This window comes from Pseudopipra pipra, chromosome 27, assembly GCF_036250125.1.
Source record: "Pseudopipra pipra isolate bDixPip1 chromosome 27, bDixPip1.hap1, whole genome shotgun sequence".
In the NCBI taxonomy this organism is placed as follows: Eukaryota; Metazoa; Chordata; class Aves; order Passeriformes; family Pipridae; genus Pseudopipra; species Pseudopipra pipra.
The window spans coordinates 478,394-497,942 of NC_087575.1; the positions used below are offsets into that span (position 1 = coordinate 478,394).

Consider the following 19,549-nt stretch of genomic DNA (forward strand, 5'->3'; position numbering starts at 1 on the left):
ATACATCAGCCAGCAAAACAGGGCCCTTCTCCATGGAAACAGCATTCCCAGCTGAGGATACCTTACCTGCTGAGAAGCTGGCACTGGCTGCACCACCGGAGCCTGGGCTGAGGCCGAAGGGTGAAGCGCCATGGAAGCTGCTGAGTCTGATCCACCCTCTGAACTCTGCATGCTCACTGCTGGGAGAGCACAGGGACATCAGGGAAGCAAGGAGAGCATAGCCCCACACCAGTGACTGCCCCAAGGGGCAAAATCCCAGTGGAAGATCCAGGGGAAGCACTGGGAAGGAAGGAAGGAAGGCAGCTGCCATCCTACACACAGGCCTCTCTTTAGGCTTGGAGCTAATTTTAATGCAGTATTATATTAAGAAAAAAAGAAAGTTGCACAATTGTTTCACAGAAAGGAGAGGGAAGGAACAGAAAATGCATTTCTATATATAACTGAAAAGTGGCACTGGAAAATTATTGTGTCACGGTGAGGATCACACAAGATCTGGGGGAGTAAGAGCTTATTTTAAAAATAATTCGTTCTCCCCCCATTTTATCACATTTAACTACTGCAAAAAACCATTTTAATCCAATCTAAATCCATGCCTGGAGCTTAGCAAAGGCTTTCTTTGGGAAGTGGGGTGGTCAGCTTGGGTTTATAATCACAATGAGCGATCAAACATGAAGAGCAGAAAAACAAGGATTCACCATCATTTTAAACCTCCAAAGAAACATCACCACTCTCCACCCTCACCCCCAAATCCCACCAGCCTCATAAGGTCCCAAAAAGCCACATCACCTCCCTCCACTCCCACAACACGACCCTACAGAGCTGGTGGTGCCCTTGGAATCTTCAAATCCCTGTGTCCTGGCACTGACCCACCTCACTCAGCCACCTTCGGAAGCATCCCAAGGGCCATGTGGGGATTCTCTGGGGATGGAGAGAGGGCAGGAGAGCAGGGCTGAGCCCCTCCATCCCCAGGGTCTCCTCTCTCCCTCACAGCACTGTCCCTGCCCGCTGTGTCCATCCCCTGCAGGACATGGGACGTGTCACAGGGGACATAAAGGGATGTTGTGATGGGGCTTCCCAGGAGCACAAAATATTTCTTTTTGGGGAGGGGGAGCCTTTTTTCCTCAGCTTCTCATGAAAGTTCCTGTTTTAAAAACTGTTTTAGAAGGATTTCTGCTGTCACTTCAAAACTAAAAGATTAAAACCATCCAGATTTTGGGCAGTGTCATTTCTCCTTTCGTGGTCTTGCTGATGAGTGAAACGCAGCCTCCAAATAACGTTATGAAATCCTTTTTTTATTTCCATTCTCCATCCAATATTTAAACTTTTCCCTCAACTTTCTGCAAGTTAAGAGGGCTTCTGAAAAAATGAGGTCACTGGCTCCTGATTATTTGTGTTAAGAAGAAATACAAGGAGGATGTGAAGTTACAGAAGTTACCTGTTTATTGCTTCAGCCACTGAAAAAAAATGCCAAATATTGAGATTCTTCACAAAACAGGTTTTTAAGGTTTTTTCCAGCCAGTGCTGACCCCACACTCCCATTATCAAATCACAATTACTCTCCCAATTTCCCCAAAACCCACAGCTCCCAAGTAATTTTCTCTTTTCCCATCATCTTTCTTCCAGCCAGGAGAAAGAGGAGATACAGGACCACCACAGTCACAGCTACCAGATTAATGGAACAAAGCAGAAACAAGGGAAATTTAATTAATATTTATCCCCACCCATGTCCCTCAAGAGTCCTGCACAGCCCCATCTCTGCAGCTCCACTATGCAAAGGTAGTAACTGCTTCTCCCATCACTGCCTCTGGTTTTTAGCCAAAACCTCTCCATGAGAGGGGGTCACTTTTAGCAAACATACTCCCCTAACTTTTCCAAGAGTGTTTATTGTCTGTTCTTTGTGCCCAGGGCTATGGTTTGTAGCTTTCCAGGGGCTTTTGAGTGGAAAAATAAAGCATGGTGAGGTTACAGAGGAAAGGTGGGTAAGCTGATAAAGATATTTTAATGATCTATTGAGAATGGCTCTGGCAGGGTCAGCTCTTGGCATTGCAGGTCTACAAAAGGTCTCCTTTTAAGTGTAGTTATAATAAGAAAAGACAAAAAGAGATGGAGAAGTTGGACTTGATGATCCTGCTGGGTCAGGATATTCCATGATTCCATGATTCTAAGACATGCTGTCTCCAAATTACCAACAACTCATCTTCACTGATCCATTGTGTCCTCTGCTTTCCCTCAGTGACCAAAAGGGAGCAGAGAGAGGTGGGCAGGGTGGAAGGCGAAATGTCTGCTTTCAAAACAAATCCTCAGTGTGATTTTCAGCTTTGACCCCAAAGGCGGGCTCTGGTAGTGTTGACAACCCTGCCTGACACAAGGACCTCGATGAAATCTGCAGCTGGCACTGCCAGACAAGGTAGAGAAATCCTGGATTGCCAAGGCACATAGGACTTGTTATTATTTTGTTTATCAGTGAAACATCCTGGATAAAGAATCATTCATTTCTCATTAAAGCCATCCTGTGCTTCCTGAGAATTGGAATCAGATCCACGTGTGCCATCTGCTAACACTAATTTGTGCTGATGAAAAGCTGACACACAGAATTTCTGTGCTCCAGAAACCATCCCAAGGTGCTACTAAGCTTCGCTGATGTCCTGGGAGCATGGCTACCAAGTGAGCCAAGGCTCCAGAGGGGGGATAAGGCATCAGCTTTCAATGAAAAGGGGAAATGGAGAATCCAAAGTCTTGCTCTTTCACCGAAACCCAGAATGGTTTGGGTTGGAAAGGACATAAGGCTCATCTCATTCCACGCCCTGCCATGGGCAGGGACACCTTCCACTAGACCAGGTGTGTCTAATCCCCATCCAACCTGGCCTTGGATACTTCCAGGGATGGGGCAGTTCCTCTCTCCAGGGTCGGGAGCACCCCTGGAGCTCCTTCATGAAGGTGGGCTGCCCAAGCACGACCTCCTGCTCATGCAGCTCTTTGGCAGTTCTGCCACATCCCTAAAGAAAATGCCTAGGAAAGGACTCCCTGCTCTCCTTCCATCCCATTTTTCACCTCCCACAGGGGATGAAATTTTATAGTGTCCTTGATCATCCTCTCCTAGCAGAGACTCAGTGGCTCAAAAGTGAGACCTGCTTCCCAAAGATCTATGGTTTGCTCCTTCCCCTTACATCTGGTCTGAGAATAGAAGTTCATCCCAGCTAGTTGCTTCCCACTCCTGGCTGGGGTGAATACTGTAGTTCTCCCACAGAAGTGACCAACAGAAGCCATCAAAAGGTGTCTCCTGGCCTCTGACAGCCTGTGACAACCTGTGACAGCCTGACAGCTTGGCAGCCCCAGGACCGGGGAGTTTGCACAAAATGAGGAGCTAATTAATAGTCAACAAAGCTGCAGGTGGGTCACGGAGAGGATCAGCAGCATTCACAGTTGACTTTCTCAGCTCCAGGGCTCCTTTGGGGGTTAAGAGGAGCCAAAAAAGTTAGTTATTGTGCCAGAGGAATGAGCAGACAGGACCTGACCATGCATAAGGAATAAAATCATTGTGAGAATCAGAATGGTTTGGGTTGGAAGGGACCTGAAAGACCAATTAGTTCCAAGCCCCTGCCATGGACAGGGACACCTTCCATTAGCCCAGGTTGCTCCAAGCTCCATCCAGCCTGGCCTTGGACACTTGCAGGGATGGGGCAGCCACAGCTTCTCTGGGCAACCTGTGCCAGGGCCTCCCCACCCTCACAGACAAGAATTTGTTCCTAATTTCTAATCTAAATCCACCTTCCTTCAACTTAAAGCCATTCCTCCTTGTCCTGTCATTGCATAGCCTTGTAAAAAGTCCCTCCCCAGCCTTGTAGGCCCCCTTTGGACACTGAAAGGCTGCTATAAGGTCTCCTTACAGAGCCTGACTCAACACATTAGCGTTTCAGGGAGAGTTTCAAACTCTGGTTGCTCAACAGGGCAGGTGATGTCACGTGCAGCATCACTCTGGAAGGCATTGCAGACATCTCAATTCCAGGTTGCATCATCACTGAATGAATCAGGCAGGTAACAAGGCTGCTGCCTCTGGAAACCTTCTGTTTACACACAGCTATCTCGGTATCCAGCCAAACAGAGAGGACAGGAAAGGAAATTCTGAAAAAAACCCTAATAACTTCTGGGTGCTATTTCTGGTCCTGCCACCAGCTCGCTCCGTGACCTTGAGTAGGATGTTTCCCCTTCCCTGTGCTTTGATTTTCCCACTCCTAAAAAAGCCACAGTAAAAAAGCCTTACCCAAGGCAAGGTATTTTTCAAGCACTGGTCTCCCAGGGCTGTCAAAGCCCGAATGCCTTTCAGGAAGACAAGTAGTACCAGTACAAGCCTTGAGGGCTTATAAAAAACTTGGGTTGTCACCGTTTCATTCATAAGACACTGTTGCCTCCACGTAAAATGGCCCTGCCTTTGTTAATCTCTCCTGCCTAAAGCGGCTCCAAAATGCTGGGAAAACAGAGATAAGAGGAGCATCTCAAAATATCTTCTACACTCAAATTTGCAGAGAGAGGGGGAAGAAAAGGAGGGGGCAGCAGGAGGATCTCACAGGGTGACTCCAGCTGAGAAGGGGATGGAGCAGCATCCTCTGCTCCAGGTCCCCAAAAGAGTTTGGAGAAGGAGAGGGGTGATGCCAGACCCCCATGATGGGAAAGGTGTCCCTGGGTGCTCCCTCAGTGCTGCAGCTTCCAGGCTCTGAAATCAGGAGATGTGGAGGAACCACAAGTACTTTTCCACAGAATGTTTTAATATAAAATCTTGGCTCCTGAACACTCAAACAAAAATGTTTGGGAACTGAACATGGAGACCTCCTGCTGGTGATCTGAGCCAGAGCAGGGTGCCTGCCCAGGGAAATATGTGGTTTATTTGTCTTTGGTGCTCCAGTCCTGACTGTGTGGGACATGTAGTACCAGAACTCATCCATCCCAAATAAAAAGGGATTTAAGTCCCTGTCTTCCTCAGGCCCAGGGTCGCTTCTGCTGTAATTGTGCCCAAACTACTTCAGAAGAAAAAGTCACTGTTCAATTTATTTTTGATTTTTAAGATCCGGTCACATAAATCAGGGATGGGACTGACAGTAATGGCTCTCACAGGGTATTTAGGTCTTGTATTTATATGTCTTTAATTCCTGAAGGTGTAAATGTAAAACACATCAGCTGCTCTACACCAGCAACCAACTGATGTCTTTTTTTAATCTAGAATAATCATGGAATCACAGGATAGTTTGGGTTGGAAGGGACCTTAAAGCCCATCCAGTTCTACCCCCTGCCACGAGCAGGGACACCTTCCACTAACCCAGGTTGCTCCAACCTGGCCTTGGACATTTCCAGGGATGGGGCAGCCACAGCTTCTCTGGGCAGCCTGTGCCAGGGCCTCCCCACCCTCCCAGCCAAGAATTCCTTCCCAATCTATCCCTGCCCTCTGGCAGTGGGAAGCCATTCCCCCTTGTCCTGTCCCTCCATCCCTTGTCCAAAGTCTTTGGCCAGCTCTCCTGGAGCCCCTTTAGGCACCTTATCCTACATTTTTAGTGCTGCTTTCAAAGCATTACAATTGTTGCTGCTTCATTGACTCAGTTGCTCATTTGAAGACAAAAGAGATCGTGAACTATTTTATTTAATTTGCTTTCCAAAGCTTGCTTGGTCACCCTTTGATCCTATTTAAACTTTCCAAATTCCTTTATTATATCCTTTTTTTTTATTTCTGGCAAAACTTCTGAACTAGAATATAATACTGGGACACAAATGAGGGAAAGAAAATATAAGAACAGTCGATTATTTGACCTTGGTGGGTGTCATTACCTCTTTGGGTAAGAAACCCACTGCCTCTCCCCTTGCCATTCATAAATGGGATTAACAACTTCTTCTCAAAGGGGATTTAATTGTGGGGCATAAAAATTCGACAGGAAAACAACAGCCCCGAAGTCCAGGAAATGGTAAATCAGATTTTTGATGCCTGAAGGATGTATTTATAGAATCACAGAATCAAAGAAAGTCCTTTGAGATCATCGAGTCCAACCATAAACACTGCCCAGTCCATCTGAAACCTTATTTCAAATTAAGTTCTAAAGGTGGGAAAGTTTTATTTTTTCCAGGTGAAGCTGCTATAATGCTGCTTGTCCTTTTATCTCTGATGGCAGGTGTTCCTCAAACAGGGAGCAAATGCCAACTGCATTGGCTCTCCAGGGAAAACGAGGTATCCTGAATTTTTAATTATCACCTGCACAGGTTGGCAGACACATCCCATAGTGTGGATTGAGGATAAATCTGTAGTAGAATATCTACAGTCATGGGACAGAGACAAGCTCAGTTACACCAAGATATATATATTATATGCATATATAATGTAAATACACATATATAAAATTACATTTTATTAGCATTTATATTTACTATTTTTCTATAGACATACCTACATTATTTAATAAACACTTTTATATTTAATATATTATATATTTATATAATATATGTATATATTTTATATATCATATGCATATATAATACACAGACATATATAAAATTACATTTTATTATAATTTATATTTATTTTTTCTATATGGATATATATACATTATTTTAAATATATATAAAAAGATATTTTATTAGCATTTATATTTATTATTATTTTATACATAGATGTATCTACATTATTACTATTATATAATATATACCTATGGAATTATATGTATATAATTTATATTTATATTTATCATGTATTACTATTTTATTTTTATATATAGCTTTACCTACTACATATATATATCTCAAGATATATATACTGGACTTAATGGTTTTAGAGGTCTTTTCCAACCTTCAAGAATTCTAGGATACAGCTAAAAATGTTGGATGCACCTGAACTGCAGGAAACCTGGAGCTTGATGTGATTGCTAATGGCATTTTATATAGGAAATTTCACCTTAAATTAAGACAGTAGGTAACCTTTGTTCATCTTTAATATTATCAGGAATTAATGAGATTTAGTACAGCCAAGAGCCGCAGCTGTGCACAGTTTGTGCTCCACGTTTTTGAATGGATTTGGGGCTGACCAGGGGGTGAAGCAACCAGGGAATAACACATGATCCCATTTCCATATGCAAGTCCATGATACAACTATGAATTTTTAATCAAAATCTCCCAGTATCTGGTATTTCACTGAAAATAATGTGAAGGTTGTAGTTTAATTAAAAAAAATTAAAAATTTAAACTATTTCTCGTTCACAACACAACCATTTCTCGTTCACATTTTGATCCTGCAAGGATCAAAGCTCAAATCCAGGTCTTTCCTCGTTTCTTGCTTGGTTTTGTGCATTTTTTGCATACTTTGAAAGGAAGGCTTACATTTAAAAATAGTTACTTGGTTACTGAAACTTTTATTCAGTTTTAGTTGGCTTGGGGCTTAGAAAAATAGGAAAAGCAGAACAGCAATAACTGAATTCAGAGGAAATCAAAATGCTTCTTAACCATCACTCAATGGGCTCTAAATGGTATTTTCTCCCCTGACTGTAGAAAAAGGAACCAGGGATTTTACATTTAATGGATTCACCATCGAAAATTCTCAATGCTCTCAAAACTGATTGAAAATAATAAAAGGAATGCAGAGAATGGCAGATTTTAACTTTCTTTTCTAGTAGATGCAACTATCCATCTACTTTATCCACTCCATTCTAGGTCACAGTTATTTTACTAAAGAAAACTTCCTTAAATATTTTCCATTTCATTCACCATTTTTGGCTTAGTCTCCCTTTAATAACTTGCCCCGAAAAGGCATTAGTTGTGTTTTAACCAGAGCACAGAAAGGAAGTGTTTGGTTCTTTGGAAGAAGGAACTGGTTTATTTGATGTGAATGAAAAGGGATCGAGTGACTTCTCCTGCCTTCCAGCAGAACTGAGGAGAATATTTACATTAAACCAAGCTTGGCTCCTGCCGCACACACATCCTTTATCCCTGCATGTCTCCAAAGCATGAGATCTCCAAGAAATAACAGAAATTCCAATCAGGAAAATAACTATTTTTTTCCATAGCCCAAGAAACTCCAAAGCTGGAGGAGCAGGACATGGCTCCAACCCAAGACCAAGGGCTGAGTCTGCCCCCCATCATTGCATCCTCTTTGGAAAATCATGATTCCAGCTCATCCAGCTGCGAAATCAAAAGAAACTCTTTGCTTTGGGTGAGCCAAAGAGAATCTGCTCTATCACCATTCCAAATTAGGAGTTATCTTTTCCTTCAGACCACACAGGGATGCTGCTCAAAGCACTTGGAAATCTGGTTGCTCAGCACCTGAACTTAATCCTTGTCCATGATGTTGTACAATTGACAATCAGGACACTACGACGGTTTGGGAGAGGTACAGCAATTCCTGGGATTTTAACTGCTCTAAAAGCCCTGGAAGACGAGCTGCCATTCTGGCATTTAGAGGGAGTCAGGAAGTATCATGGAATCATGAAATGATTTGGGTTGGAAGGGACCTTAAAGCTCATCCATGAGCAGGGACACCTTCCACTAGCCCAGGTTGCTCCAAGCCCCATCCAACCTGGCTTTGGACACTTGCAGGGATGGGGCATCCACAGCTTCTCTGAACAACCTGTGCCAGAGCCTCACCACCCTCACAGGGCAGAATTTCTTCATATATCTGACCTAAATTTCCCCTCTTTGGGTTTGAACCTATTCCTCCTTGTTCTATCACTACAGTTCCTGTTGGAGAGTCTGTCTCTGGCTTCCTTGTAGGCCCTTCAGATACTGGAAGGATATCAGAGCAGGCTAAGACCAGAGTCTTGGCTTATCAAAACCTTGACCTCTGCACCAAAGCCCACATCCCATGGCACGAAAACCCACAGCCAGGTCACACTGACCCACCTCCCACAGTTTGGGACACCACCAGCAGTACCAGACCTCATGTGCTGTCACATCCGAAGGGATGGAGCAGCATCCACCTTCCACAACCACCCCCTCCCCTTCCAGCAGAGGGTGGGGAGAGGTCTGGGCCATCTCTGTGCTCTCAGCAACGTGCCCTTGCTCCTTCACAAGCTTGTCCAGTCCAACAGGAGCTGGCACTTGAACTGGCTCATCCAGAGTGTCCTGAACCACATGTCACAGTCTTTAGCCTTTCCATGAGGGGCGTAAGTGGAGGGGATGAAAGGGGGAGAAGGAAACATCACAAGGAACTTGAAAATAACCTTTCTGGAGAGACTACTTATTACACTGCTTCAAAATTTTATAAACAAAAGAAGGCACCAGAGCCTTCCACTGATTAGGTTAAATTAATTTAAACCAGAAGCAAATACTGCTTGTCTACAAGCTTCAGTTACCTGGAAACACAGATAAACCCAAAACACACTTTTCAAGGGCAGTATAGTTGAGGTGGTTCTTTTTCAGAAACTTGGTCCTCATGGAAAAATACAAAATTGGAAATGGCTTTTATTAGCAAGTTAATAATATACTGAAATACAAATATGCACTCAGTCTTTAATTAGATTTCATAGAATTAAGTCAAATTATATATATATATATATATATATATATATATATATACACACACACACAAGTGTTGTGTAACAGCTGTTCACTAATCTCTGCTGTTTCTTTAAAAGTAACTTTCAGGACAGAAAAGAGGGAGGAATTTAATGTTATTTGGAGTTTCCTTAAGAGACTTAAGAGACTGAAGAGCAAAAGCTGTGATGGTTTAGGGTTGCTAGGAGCAGCCTGTGGCCAAATCCCACATGCAGGGATCCCAGACCCGAGCAGGGGCAAAGTACTGATGTGAACATCCCTCATACACAAAAATCTGTCCTGTTTTCTTTTGGGTTAATAACAGGAACACCCTCCAAGTGTCAAAAGCCAGGACTGGATTCCCTTCAGATCTGAATGTGTCCCTCCCGGTGCTCTGAAATGCAGGGACCAGAATACAGCCTGTTCCTGCCCTGCTGGACTTCACCCTCAGGACCCAGCAAAGAATCATGGAGTATAGAATATCCTGAGTTGGAAGGGACCCACAAGGACCATCCAGTCCAACTCCTGGCCCTGCACAGGGCACCCCAACAATCCCACCCTGTCCCTCAGAGCATTGTCCAAACGCTCCTGGAGCTCTGGCAGCCTTGGGGCCGTGCCCACTGCCCTGGGGAGCCTGGGCAGTGCCCCAGCACCATGTGGGGGAAGAACCTTTCCCTGAGATCCATCCCAACCCCCCTGGCACAGCTCCCTTGGGCTCTAACAGACTCACCTTTAAAAAAAGTCCAACAGCTTCCAGATTTTTAGCCCAGCACAATCCAGTCAAGAAGAGCTCAAAACTCCTTATTTCTTTCCGATTAACTGCCTAAACCTTGACTTGAGGAAAGTTTTGCTGCAGTGATGGCAAATAATGTCACCCAAGAAACAATATCTTGGTATCTGCTGAGCAGTGAGAAATCTTTCAGGGCTGGAAGAAGGAATTAAGCCACACTCCAGTGTATTCCACGTCTAGGCCCTTCAGATACCAACTGTAATATACATATGGGTGCTACCTGGCAAAAACAAGCACAAGTTCTGGGCTCAAATCAATAATTTCCTCATAATTTTAATAGGTGCACTGTAGGGGCTTCCCAAAGTTGTGACTGAATAGGGGTTTGGGTTGGAAGGGACCTCAAAGCCTATTCAGTCCCCTAAAGTTTCCTTTGACAACCAAACCAGAACATCAGATTCCTTCCCTGCAGTCTGTAGCCCTCCACGTTCCAGGACTACTTCAGGTACCTGGGTACAGCTAATCTTCCTCCCACTGAATTGGGCTCATTTTGGAATAAGGAACTGCAAACTTTGGTCCTGTTTTTTATAGCTTGTCCAGTGGCAGAGAACTATGGAATATGTAACTTATTTCAAATCAATTCCAAGAGGTCAGCTCAGCTTAACTTAGACCTGTAGTTCATCAGCCCTCACTTTTCACTTGTTTAGACAAGACAATCCCTCCAATGGTCTTAAGCCCAACCAGCCTTTGGATGATTTCAGTGTGAAGGAGATTTGCTCCAGTATTCCATGGGGATGTGGGATGGCAGCAGCAGCTGTTTCCAGCAAACAGAGAAGGAACCTCTGCCAGCACGGCCCAGTATGTTGCTGTTTATTTATCCAGCACCATTCACAAGCACTGTGGTGCTTCACAGAGTTGAGCAGAACAAGCCACAAACATAAACTGTGGTCGTTCAGAGAAGAGACAACAAGAGACCTGGAGAGGGCCTTCGGACAAGGGCCTGGAGGGACAGGACAAGGGGGAATGGCTTCCCACTGCCAGAGGGCAGGGATAGATGGAATATTGGGAAGGAATTCTTGCTGTGAGGGTGGGGAGGCCCTGGCACAGGTTGCCCAGAGAAGCTGTGGCTGCCCCATCCCTGGAAGTGTCCAAGGTCAGGCTGGATGGGGCTTGGAGCAGCCTGCGATAGTGGAAGGTATCCCTGCAGGGGGTGGAACGAGATGAGCTTTAAGGTCCCTTCCCATCGAAACCATTCTGGGATTCTGGGATCTTCAATCACTCATCAGTCACAGCCTGACATGGGGGGTTCCAAAACTAAACTCACAGCAGTTCTTCAACTGTTCCATCACAGTTGCCAGTGCAGGTTTCAACAAGTAATTGCTTCCTGACCAGTGAACTCCCACCAGTGAAGAGGGGAAAGGAGCTAGGTTTTTTCCCTGTGGAAATTTAAGGTTCATACAGCTGTTGGTGACTGGCACTGCAGACACCAGGACTAAACAAACCCCAAACAGAGGGTCTATCTAGAGACTATCTAGAACTATTCTAGAGACACACAATTCTCCCTGAAAAGGCAAAACAAGGGGAAGGCTGCTGATGACGCCCTAGAAATGCAGTTTGGAATATGTATTTGAATATTCTGCACTTGGAGAACGGCCCTGGTGGATGTTTTGGTGAGGACAAACTGTATTCTAGATGAATGGGAGAAGATAAAGGCTTGCAACAGCTGTGCACTGCTACAATAACTCACAATCTCTCAAAAAAAGAGAATTCACTGTTACAGAACTAGAATTACCCAAGTTATATCTTTTATCCAGGCAATAAATTCTTGTGGGCAGTGGTTTTGGTCTGGAGAACGAGTAGGTGGCTTTCTGACAGGTAGCTCACCCCACTGAACTTTCTGTCTTTGGCTGGAGGGGGGTTCTGATGACACCCAGAAACATTCTGATGACACTCAGAAACCACTTTATTTCCCCATCCCCACAGCAGGGAAGGCTCATTCAGTTTAAAAGCTCCTTCTCCAGCACTGTGTTGATGGATCAGGATCTTGTCTGAGGAGCTGAGTAGGCAGATTTAAAGGATCACAGAATATGCTGAGCTGGAAGATAATCCAAAGAAGGGCAATGAAGATGGTGAAGGGCCTGGAGGAGAAGCCATGTCAGGACACTGAGGGCACTTGGTGTGATCAGCTGGACAAGAGGAGACTGAGGGGAGACCTCATTGCAGTTCCAGCTTCCTGGGCAGGAGCAGAGGAGGGGCAGGCCCTGAGCTCTGCTCTGGGGGGACCAGGGAGAGGACCCTAGGAAATGGCCTGGAGTTGTGTCAGGAGAGGTTTAGGTTGGATATCAGGAAAAGGTTATTTCCCCAGAGGGTGGTTGGGCACTGAACCGGCTCCTCAGGGCAGTGGGCACAGCACCAAGGCTGCCAGAGCTCAAGGACAATGCTCTGAGGGACAGGGTGGGATTGCTGGGACATCCTGTGCAGGGCCAGGAGTTGGACTGAATGCTCCTTGGGGATCCCATCCCATTCAGCATATTCTGTGATCCTGTGACATGGGAGCCCAGCATGGATTGTGAAAGCTCCCTGAGACCCTAGGGAATGGCTGGAGCTGTGTCAGGGCAGGGTCAGGTTGGATCTCAGGAAAACATTCTTCCCCCAGAGGGTGCTCAGGCTCCCCAGGGCACTGGGCTCCCCCAGGCTCCCCAGGGCAGTGGGCACGGCCCCAAGGCTGCCAGAGCTCCAGGAGCTCTGAGGGACAGGGTGGGATTGTTGGGGTGTCCTGTGAAGGGCCAGGAGTTGGACTGATGATCCTTAGAGGTCCCTTCCAGCTCAGGATATTCTGTGATCCTGTGAAGAAGCATTTGGATGATCCTCTCAGGCACAGGGTGGGACTGTTGGGGTGTCCTGTGCAGGGCTAAGAGTTGAACTCAAACATAAATGAGGAGGGGCAGTGTCTTTGATCCTAATTCTGAGACTACTCTGAGGCGGTTCCTGCAGCAGGAGGACCCCGAATAGTACAGGAACAAACGTGAGTCCGTCCCAAACTCCGTGCAGGCGAGGAAAAGGCCAGTGCGGAGGATGTGGGGCCCAGGGTGTTTGGGAAGGATGTGGGGCCCAGGGTGTTTGGGGAGCAACAGGCGTTGCCAGGGGTGACGCGGTCCCCTCCCGTGGTCCCCTCCCGGGACCGGGAGCGTTGCCGGGCAACACGGGAGCGCTTCCCAAACCAAACATCCCCATCCCGCTCCGCGGCCAGCGCTCACTAAATATGTCAGCGGGTATTTGGAGCGCCCGGGAGGAAGGACAAATAACGCCTTTGCCATGGGAACCGCGAGGGGGGGCCGCGGGCGCCGCCGCTTTGTTTTGGGCTTATTTTATTTTATTTAATTGTTATTTCAGAATAAACGGATTAACAGGCTGGAGAGGGTTCTTCAAAGCAGATGCCCAGGAAAGAAATCTGTTGGGTTTTTTTTAAATAGTATTACTTATTTTTAAAAATTATGTTTTTATTTAACATAATATTTAACATTTATTTTGTTTCCAATCATTATGTTTTTTAATTTAACATAATGTATAGCATTTATTTTTGCTTTAAATTATTATGGTTTTGTTTAACATAATACATAACATTTTAAAGAAATTGTTATGTTTCTTATTTAATGTAATATATAACTTTTAAAATTATTATGGATTTTATTTAACATAATATATAGCATTTATTTTTGTTTTAACTTATGTTTTTATTTAACATAATACTTAACATTTAATTTTGTTTTAAATTATTCTGTTTTTATCTAACATAATATTTAACATTTATTTATTTATTCTTTAAATTATTCTGGCTTTATTTAGCACAATATATAACATTTATTTATTTTTGGTTTAAATTATTATGGTTTTTATTTTACTTTTAAATTATTTTTAAGTTGTTTTTTTTTTTAAATAGTATTAATATTATTTGGGAGTCAGTAGTAACTCCTCACCATGCAGAGCCCTGTGGCCCTAAACACCAGAGGCACCCCTAAACACATAGAAGTCACTGAGCAAGTTCTCTCAACTTCTTCTTTTTTCCCCATCTATTTGTAGATCCTTACAAGTTTTCCAGCAGAATTTAGATCCCTTTAAAGCAGGATTTAGCTCACTTAAAACAGGTTTGCTCTTCTTGGTGGTGTCTCTGAGTCCAGGGAAAGTCAGCTTGGATGGGAAATGAGCTTTTGGGAGACCGTGTGTGTGGTTTTGGAGTGTTCTCTGATTTGATGGAGAAAAGGAATTAATCAAAAAGATGTTTTCTTCTGGTTCCACAAACATGGGAAGTTAATTTAAATTCTCTACATTAAAATTTGTGGCAATTAATCATAAGCAAAAATATACAAACACCCAGAGGATTTTAAGGCAAAGCTTAAAGAATAGAGAGAGGCTTTTGTTGGATGGTGGAAACATCATTGTCCTGGGTACAGTGGGAAGATCTGAAACATAAAAGCTCTGCTGGTGCTTGCTGATCATCACTGAGGCCACATCCTGCTGTCACAGGTTCCCAGATTCAATAGGAGCAGATTTGGGGCAGAATTCGTCCCTCCAACTTTTAAATCTAAGCTTAGGCAGTGGCATCACATCACCTCGGCAGTGATTAATGCTAAAGCTTCTCACTTAAGTGGCTGATTTCCAGCTGTAGCTGCTTTCAGTGCTTCCTTTGGGGTTTCTCCAGGTGTTTTTCTCCTGATCACAGAATCACTAAGGCTGGAAAAGACCTCCAGGATCATCATTCCTTTGATAGAATGCACAGTCCTCCAGGGCACTGCACAAAACTGGAGTGAGGCTTCACTTCCCTGAGGTAAATCTCATAAAAAGCAGAAATCACTCATTCACTGGATGAAAAATAAAAGTCATAGCCTTCAATACTTTTAAAATAAGCTATTTCAAAATTTTGGGGTTTTTTTAAAGGATTTTTTAAAACTATTTCTGACCCAGCCCTCAAAGTACTCCTTAGCTTTTTAGGATTTGACTGCATTTATCTCCCTCCAAGGGGGACTTTCCTGCACGAGAACAGCAAGCCCAGGAATATTTTGAAGGAGGTAAATGATCTTTTTCCTGAGATGTTCAGAGCAGCCACTTATGCAAGACAGGCTGGCACAGCTTGGCAACTTAAAAAGACAACTGAAATTAAAAAGTCAGAACTTGAAAAATCTCCCCAGCAAAGGGATAACAACCCCCCTCACCTTCAGCTGAGGTGACCCTGTAACATTTACTCTCAGTGCATGGAAAAGCCAACTCAAACCAACCTCATTCAACCCTTGGCCATCCTGCCCATGGCCTTGAGGTAAAATTCAGCATTGAAGCCTCCAAACTGTGTGAAATATGGTTAAAAGATGCTGTAACTTGGCAATATTTAGCTAAGTAAAGGACTTTAGAGGAGAATTCTGGCCATGACAGCAGAAGCAGCAGAGATGAACGTGACCAACCTCTTGATACCTCTGGTCTCACTCAAACACCAGCCTGTAAAACAAGCCAAAACTCCCTGTCTAGACTCCCTTGCTCCTTCCACCAAGATTCCCACAGGGATATCTTTGCTGGCACTGACTCAAGACCTATCAACTCCTTTCTGAGTGTAAAAGAGACCAGCTGCCCTCAAAGACCCACTACACTATTCCTTCTTAGAATGGGCAAATGAAGTCCAAGATTCTTCTCTCTTCATTCCCTTCTGCTAAGCGCCCTTCTTCCTGCTTTAATATGCTAATACCCCTCACTGGAATGAGGAAAACACATTAAAATTGAGAGCTCACACCTCTCAAGTGTGGATGGTAGTGGGGGTTTCAAAATTCCAGTTGCTGGAGTCCCATAACTCCCACAAGTTACACAAGTAACTCCCACAAGTAAAAGGGTTTCAAGCTTTCCAACTTCCACTGAAAAAAAAGTAAAAAGAAGAACCCAGTATCAGAAAATCACCATTTAAACTGTCAGCCTTCCTTATTTTTATCTCCTAGTGGGTTTTAACCCAACCTTATACTTCGGGGAATTTCTAGTCCTGTGAGGGAGGGAGTTTATTTGCAATCATATAGCAGCCCAAACCCCTTTTTATCTTTTTTTTACCCAAAAGTTTCTTTCTACTTTTGCTTTCCAGAAGATAAAATGAACTTCTTGCTAGAACCAGAGCAATGTAAGGAGTGCTAAGTGTGACTGCAGGAGCTATTTCAGGTCTATACAGCATTTACTGCCTGTGCTAAGCATATATTGAAGAGGCCATGAAATGCTAATGATCTCCAGACTGCCAGAGATAGAGTCCTAAATAGAAGGAAAAACTTTCTTTGAGAGTTTTGTTGGGTTTTTTTGCCTATTCCATCTCCAGAAACCACACAAAACTTTAACACCTCCCTTTGGCTGAAGCTTTCCAAGTTACACTTTGAAAAACCGAAAAGGAAAAACAGATGGGGGTGGGGGAGTGGATAAAGATGATCCACAGAGCTAAAATATCCATTAGTGGTAAATTCCACCACCTCCTCCCCCTCCCAAAAAAAAAAAAAAAAAAAGGACTGCATGGGTCAGATTCCACCAGCAGACCAAGGAACCAGCTCCAACCACATTCACTCAGACCTTTTTATTCTCTTGCTTGTCTAAGTGGCTGCTAGGCAACCCCAGCAGCATCCTGCTCATATGCATTAAGTATTAACTATTATTTCATTCCTTCCCCCTTCCTACAAAAAGGCAGCAACCTCAGTTCATAGCAGATCATTCTTTTCCCAAAAGGGAATGCTGGCTAAAGTAAGCTGGGAACAGTCAAAGCCGTGGAAGGAAGGGATAGATTATTCCCAGTTTAGCTCCAGGATGCTCAGGGTTTCCAGCACCCAGCATTAGCCATCTACCCCAAGGGCCCTCATTAGGGGATGAAAACTCATTTTGGTACTCCAGGAGATGCAGCTGCTCCGAGCCAAGCTCTGGAGGGAATTATCTCAGTGCTTTTAGGAGCCTAAAATCCTGGTTTAAATCTGGTGCTGCTCCTGCTGCATCCAGCCCTTGTGTCCCTTAGGAGGTGGTAATTCTCCTGTGGGAATAAGCCCTGATTTTGCAGAAACAGCAGGAAGAATGCTGATGCCCTGACCAAGGGCAAATGAGAGCCAGTTCTGTGAGCACCATCCCCATCCCTGCCAAAGGCAGCTCTTCCAGCCATTCCAGGAGCCAGTTTGCCTGAAGAAATAAAATTCAAAATTGGGACAGGACAAAAGCAAGCAGAGGTTGATGGTGTTTAGAAATGACCAGGATACTTCAGCTCAGCAAAGAAGTCCAGTGACACATTGAGTTCTCCACAGCCTGGTCCCAAACTTGTCCAGAACTACCCTTTACAACAGAGGAGGAAGGTAATGATCAGGACAGCAAGGCCTCAGGACAACGAATTTTCCACCTGCAGGAAGATCCAAAGGCAGGAGAGGAAGGGACCCCCTGCCCTGGGAGGGAGCTGCTGACAGGCTGAGCCCAGCGCTCCTCCAGCCCGGTGACATTTCTGAGTAATTACAAACCCTTATGATCCATTATAATGTTAATTTACTGGCTTGTTGTTGTGGAGAAGTGTGATTAGATGTTGTGTAGCTACGATGCAGAATGGAAGGAATGCTAAGAATGCCTCCACTGAAAACTGAGCAACAGCGGGAAGAGCAGGAGCTGGAGCAGAGAGGAGCATCCCCACAGGCACCTCTGGAGCCTGGGAAGGAGCCCAGGTACAGAAGAAGGAAGCTCCAGAGAAGCCACCAAGCAAGAACAATGTTCACAGAATCCCAGAACCTCAAAGCTCATCCAGTCCCACCCCCTACCATGGGCAGGGACACCTTCCACTAGCCCAGGGTGCTCCAAGCCCCGTCCAACCTGGCCTTGGACACTTCCAGGGATGGGGCAGCCACAGCTTCTCTGGGAAAGCTGTGCCAGGGCCTCACCACTCTCATGATAAAGAATTTTTTCCTAAGATCCCATCTAAACCTCCCTTCCTTTAGCTTAAGCTGTTCAGCCCAGACACAGCAGCACTGAGGGCAACGATGCTTTGTGTGGTATCTTTACACACACTCCATCTATGAGGGACCAGGGACAGGAGGGTCTCACCTGTATCACACCTCACTTTGTCATCTCCCAAACAAAGAAATGAGTATGTGCCTTGACCAAGGGCATCCTATTGATTTACATCATCACCTCAATTCAAGATTTCAGGTTAAATGTTTTTCTCTAATACAGGTCAGCCAGAAAACATTTGTTTTTCAAATTATGAGCCATTTCCTGGGTTGGGGCTCCACTCATAACCAACATCAGTGGGCTATTGCTGAGGATGACAAAACCGTTTAAAATTGAAACAAATCTCTTTATACACAATATCTGCCCATTTTACAATGAAGAGAAGGAAAAATAATAATTCTTTTTGTTTGATTTATTTTTTCAACACTAATGCCACAGCACATTTGGAACCAGAATCAGCCATAATTTCATTTCTGAAACCTACCTATTAAAAGGGCTGCCAGATTTGATATAAACCTTCCTCCACAAAACAAATTGATTAAATGCAAACTGGTCTGGAGTCCCCAAAGCTTTGTAACAACAAACTTCATGCAGCAGTTTTGTATTTTGCAGGTGGAAATACAGTGGAACATTCATTTGCAGCCTAACATAAGGACCTAGTTACTCTGCAAAGTAATATTTTTAAGCTATGAATAGTCCCTAAATTATTCAGAGATGGAAAAAACAAATCCATCTCTTCTAGAAAGGAAAGCCATCAGCTGCTGAGAACAGAGAACTGTCCTCCTAAGGCCAAATAATCAGCAATGCAAATACCAGCGGAGAAGTGCAGTGATATTAGCAGAGAGAAAGGTTTTCCAGGAACACTCTTGCAGTGAAAAAGAGTAGCAGAGCACGTTTTATATCACAGGATCATTTAGGTTGGAACACCTCCAGGATCATCAAGTCCAACGTGTGACCAAACACCACCTTGTCCCCCAGCCCAGAGCACTGAGTGCCACGTCCAGTCGTTCCTTGGACACCTCCAGGGATGGGGACTCCACCACCTCCCTGGGCAGCCCCTGCCAATGCCTGAGCACCCTTTCCATGAGGAAATTCCTCCTGATGTCCCACCTGAAATGATACAGCTATAAAGAAGCAGAAAAGGCAGAGTGAGGAGCAATCATCACCTTCTGACCTGAGCTTCTGACTGTGCTGACACAGTGAGTGACCTCAGGGCTCAGCTTAGGCTTGTTTTCATGGATAATTCAAATAGCAGCCACTTGTCAGACTTGTTAGCTCAGGGAGACTTTAAATGGGGAAAGACCCCTCAGTTGAGGCAGAGGGGTCTCTCCTGTGCCACTC

General features: G+C 44.6%; 1 protein-coding gene across 7 annotated transcripts in view; it reads right to left on the reverse strand.

Annotated features, from left to right (window-relative positions):
- The window catches only part of RFX2 (regulatory factor X2), a 64,969-nt gene that overhangs the window by 30,706 nt on the left and 14,714 nt on the right, over positions 1 to 19,549 (reverse strand). For 6 of the 7 annotated variants that reach the window (XM_064637380.1, XM_064637379.1, XM_064637378.1 and 3 more), the window contains exon 2: positions 67 to 179. In XM_064637380.1, the coding sequence (XP_064493450.1) occupies positions 67 to 171 (105 nt within the window). In that variant the 5' untranslated portion in view covers positions 172 to 179. The remainder of the gene's footprint in view (positions 1 to 66; positions 180 to 19,549) is intronic. The other variant, XM_064637374.1, reaches the window with a different exon arrangement.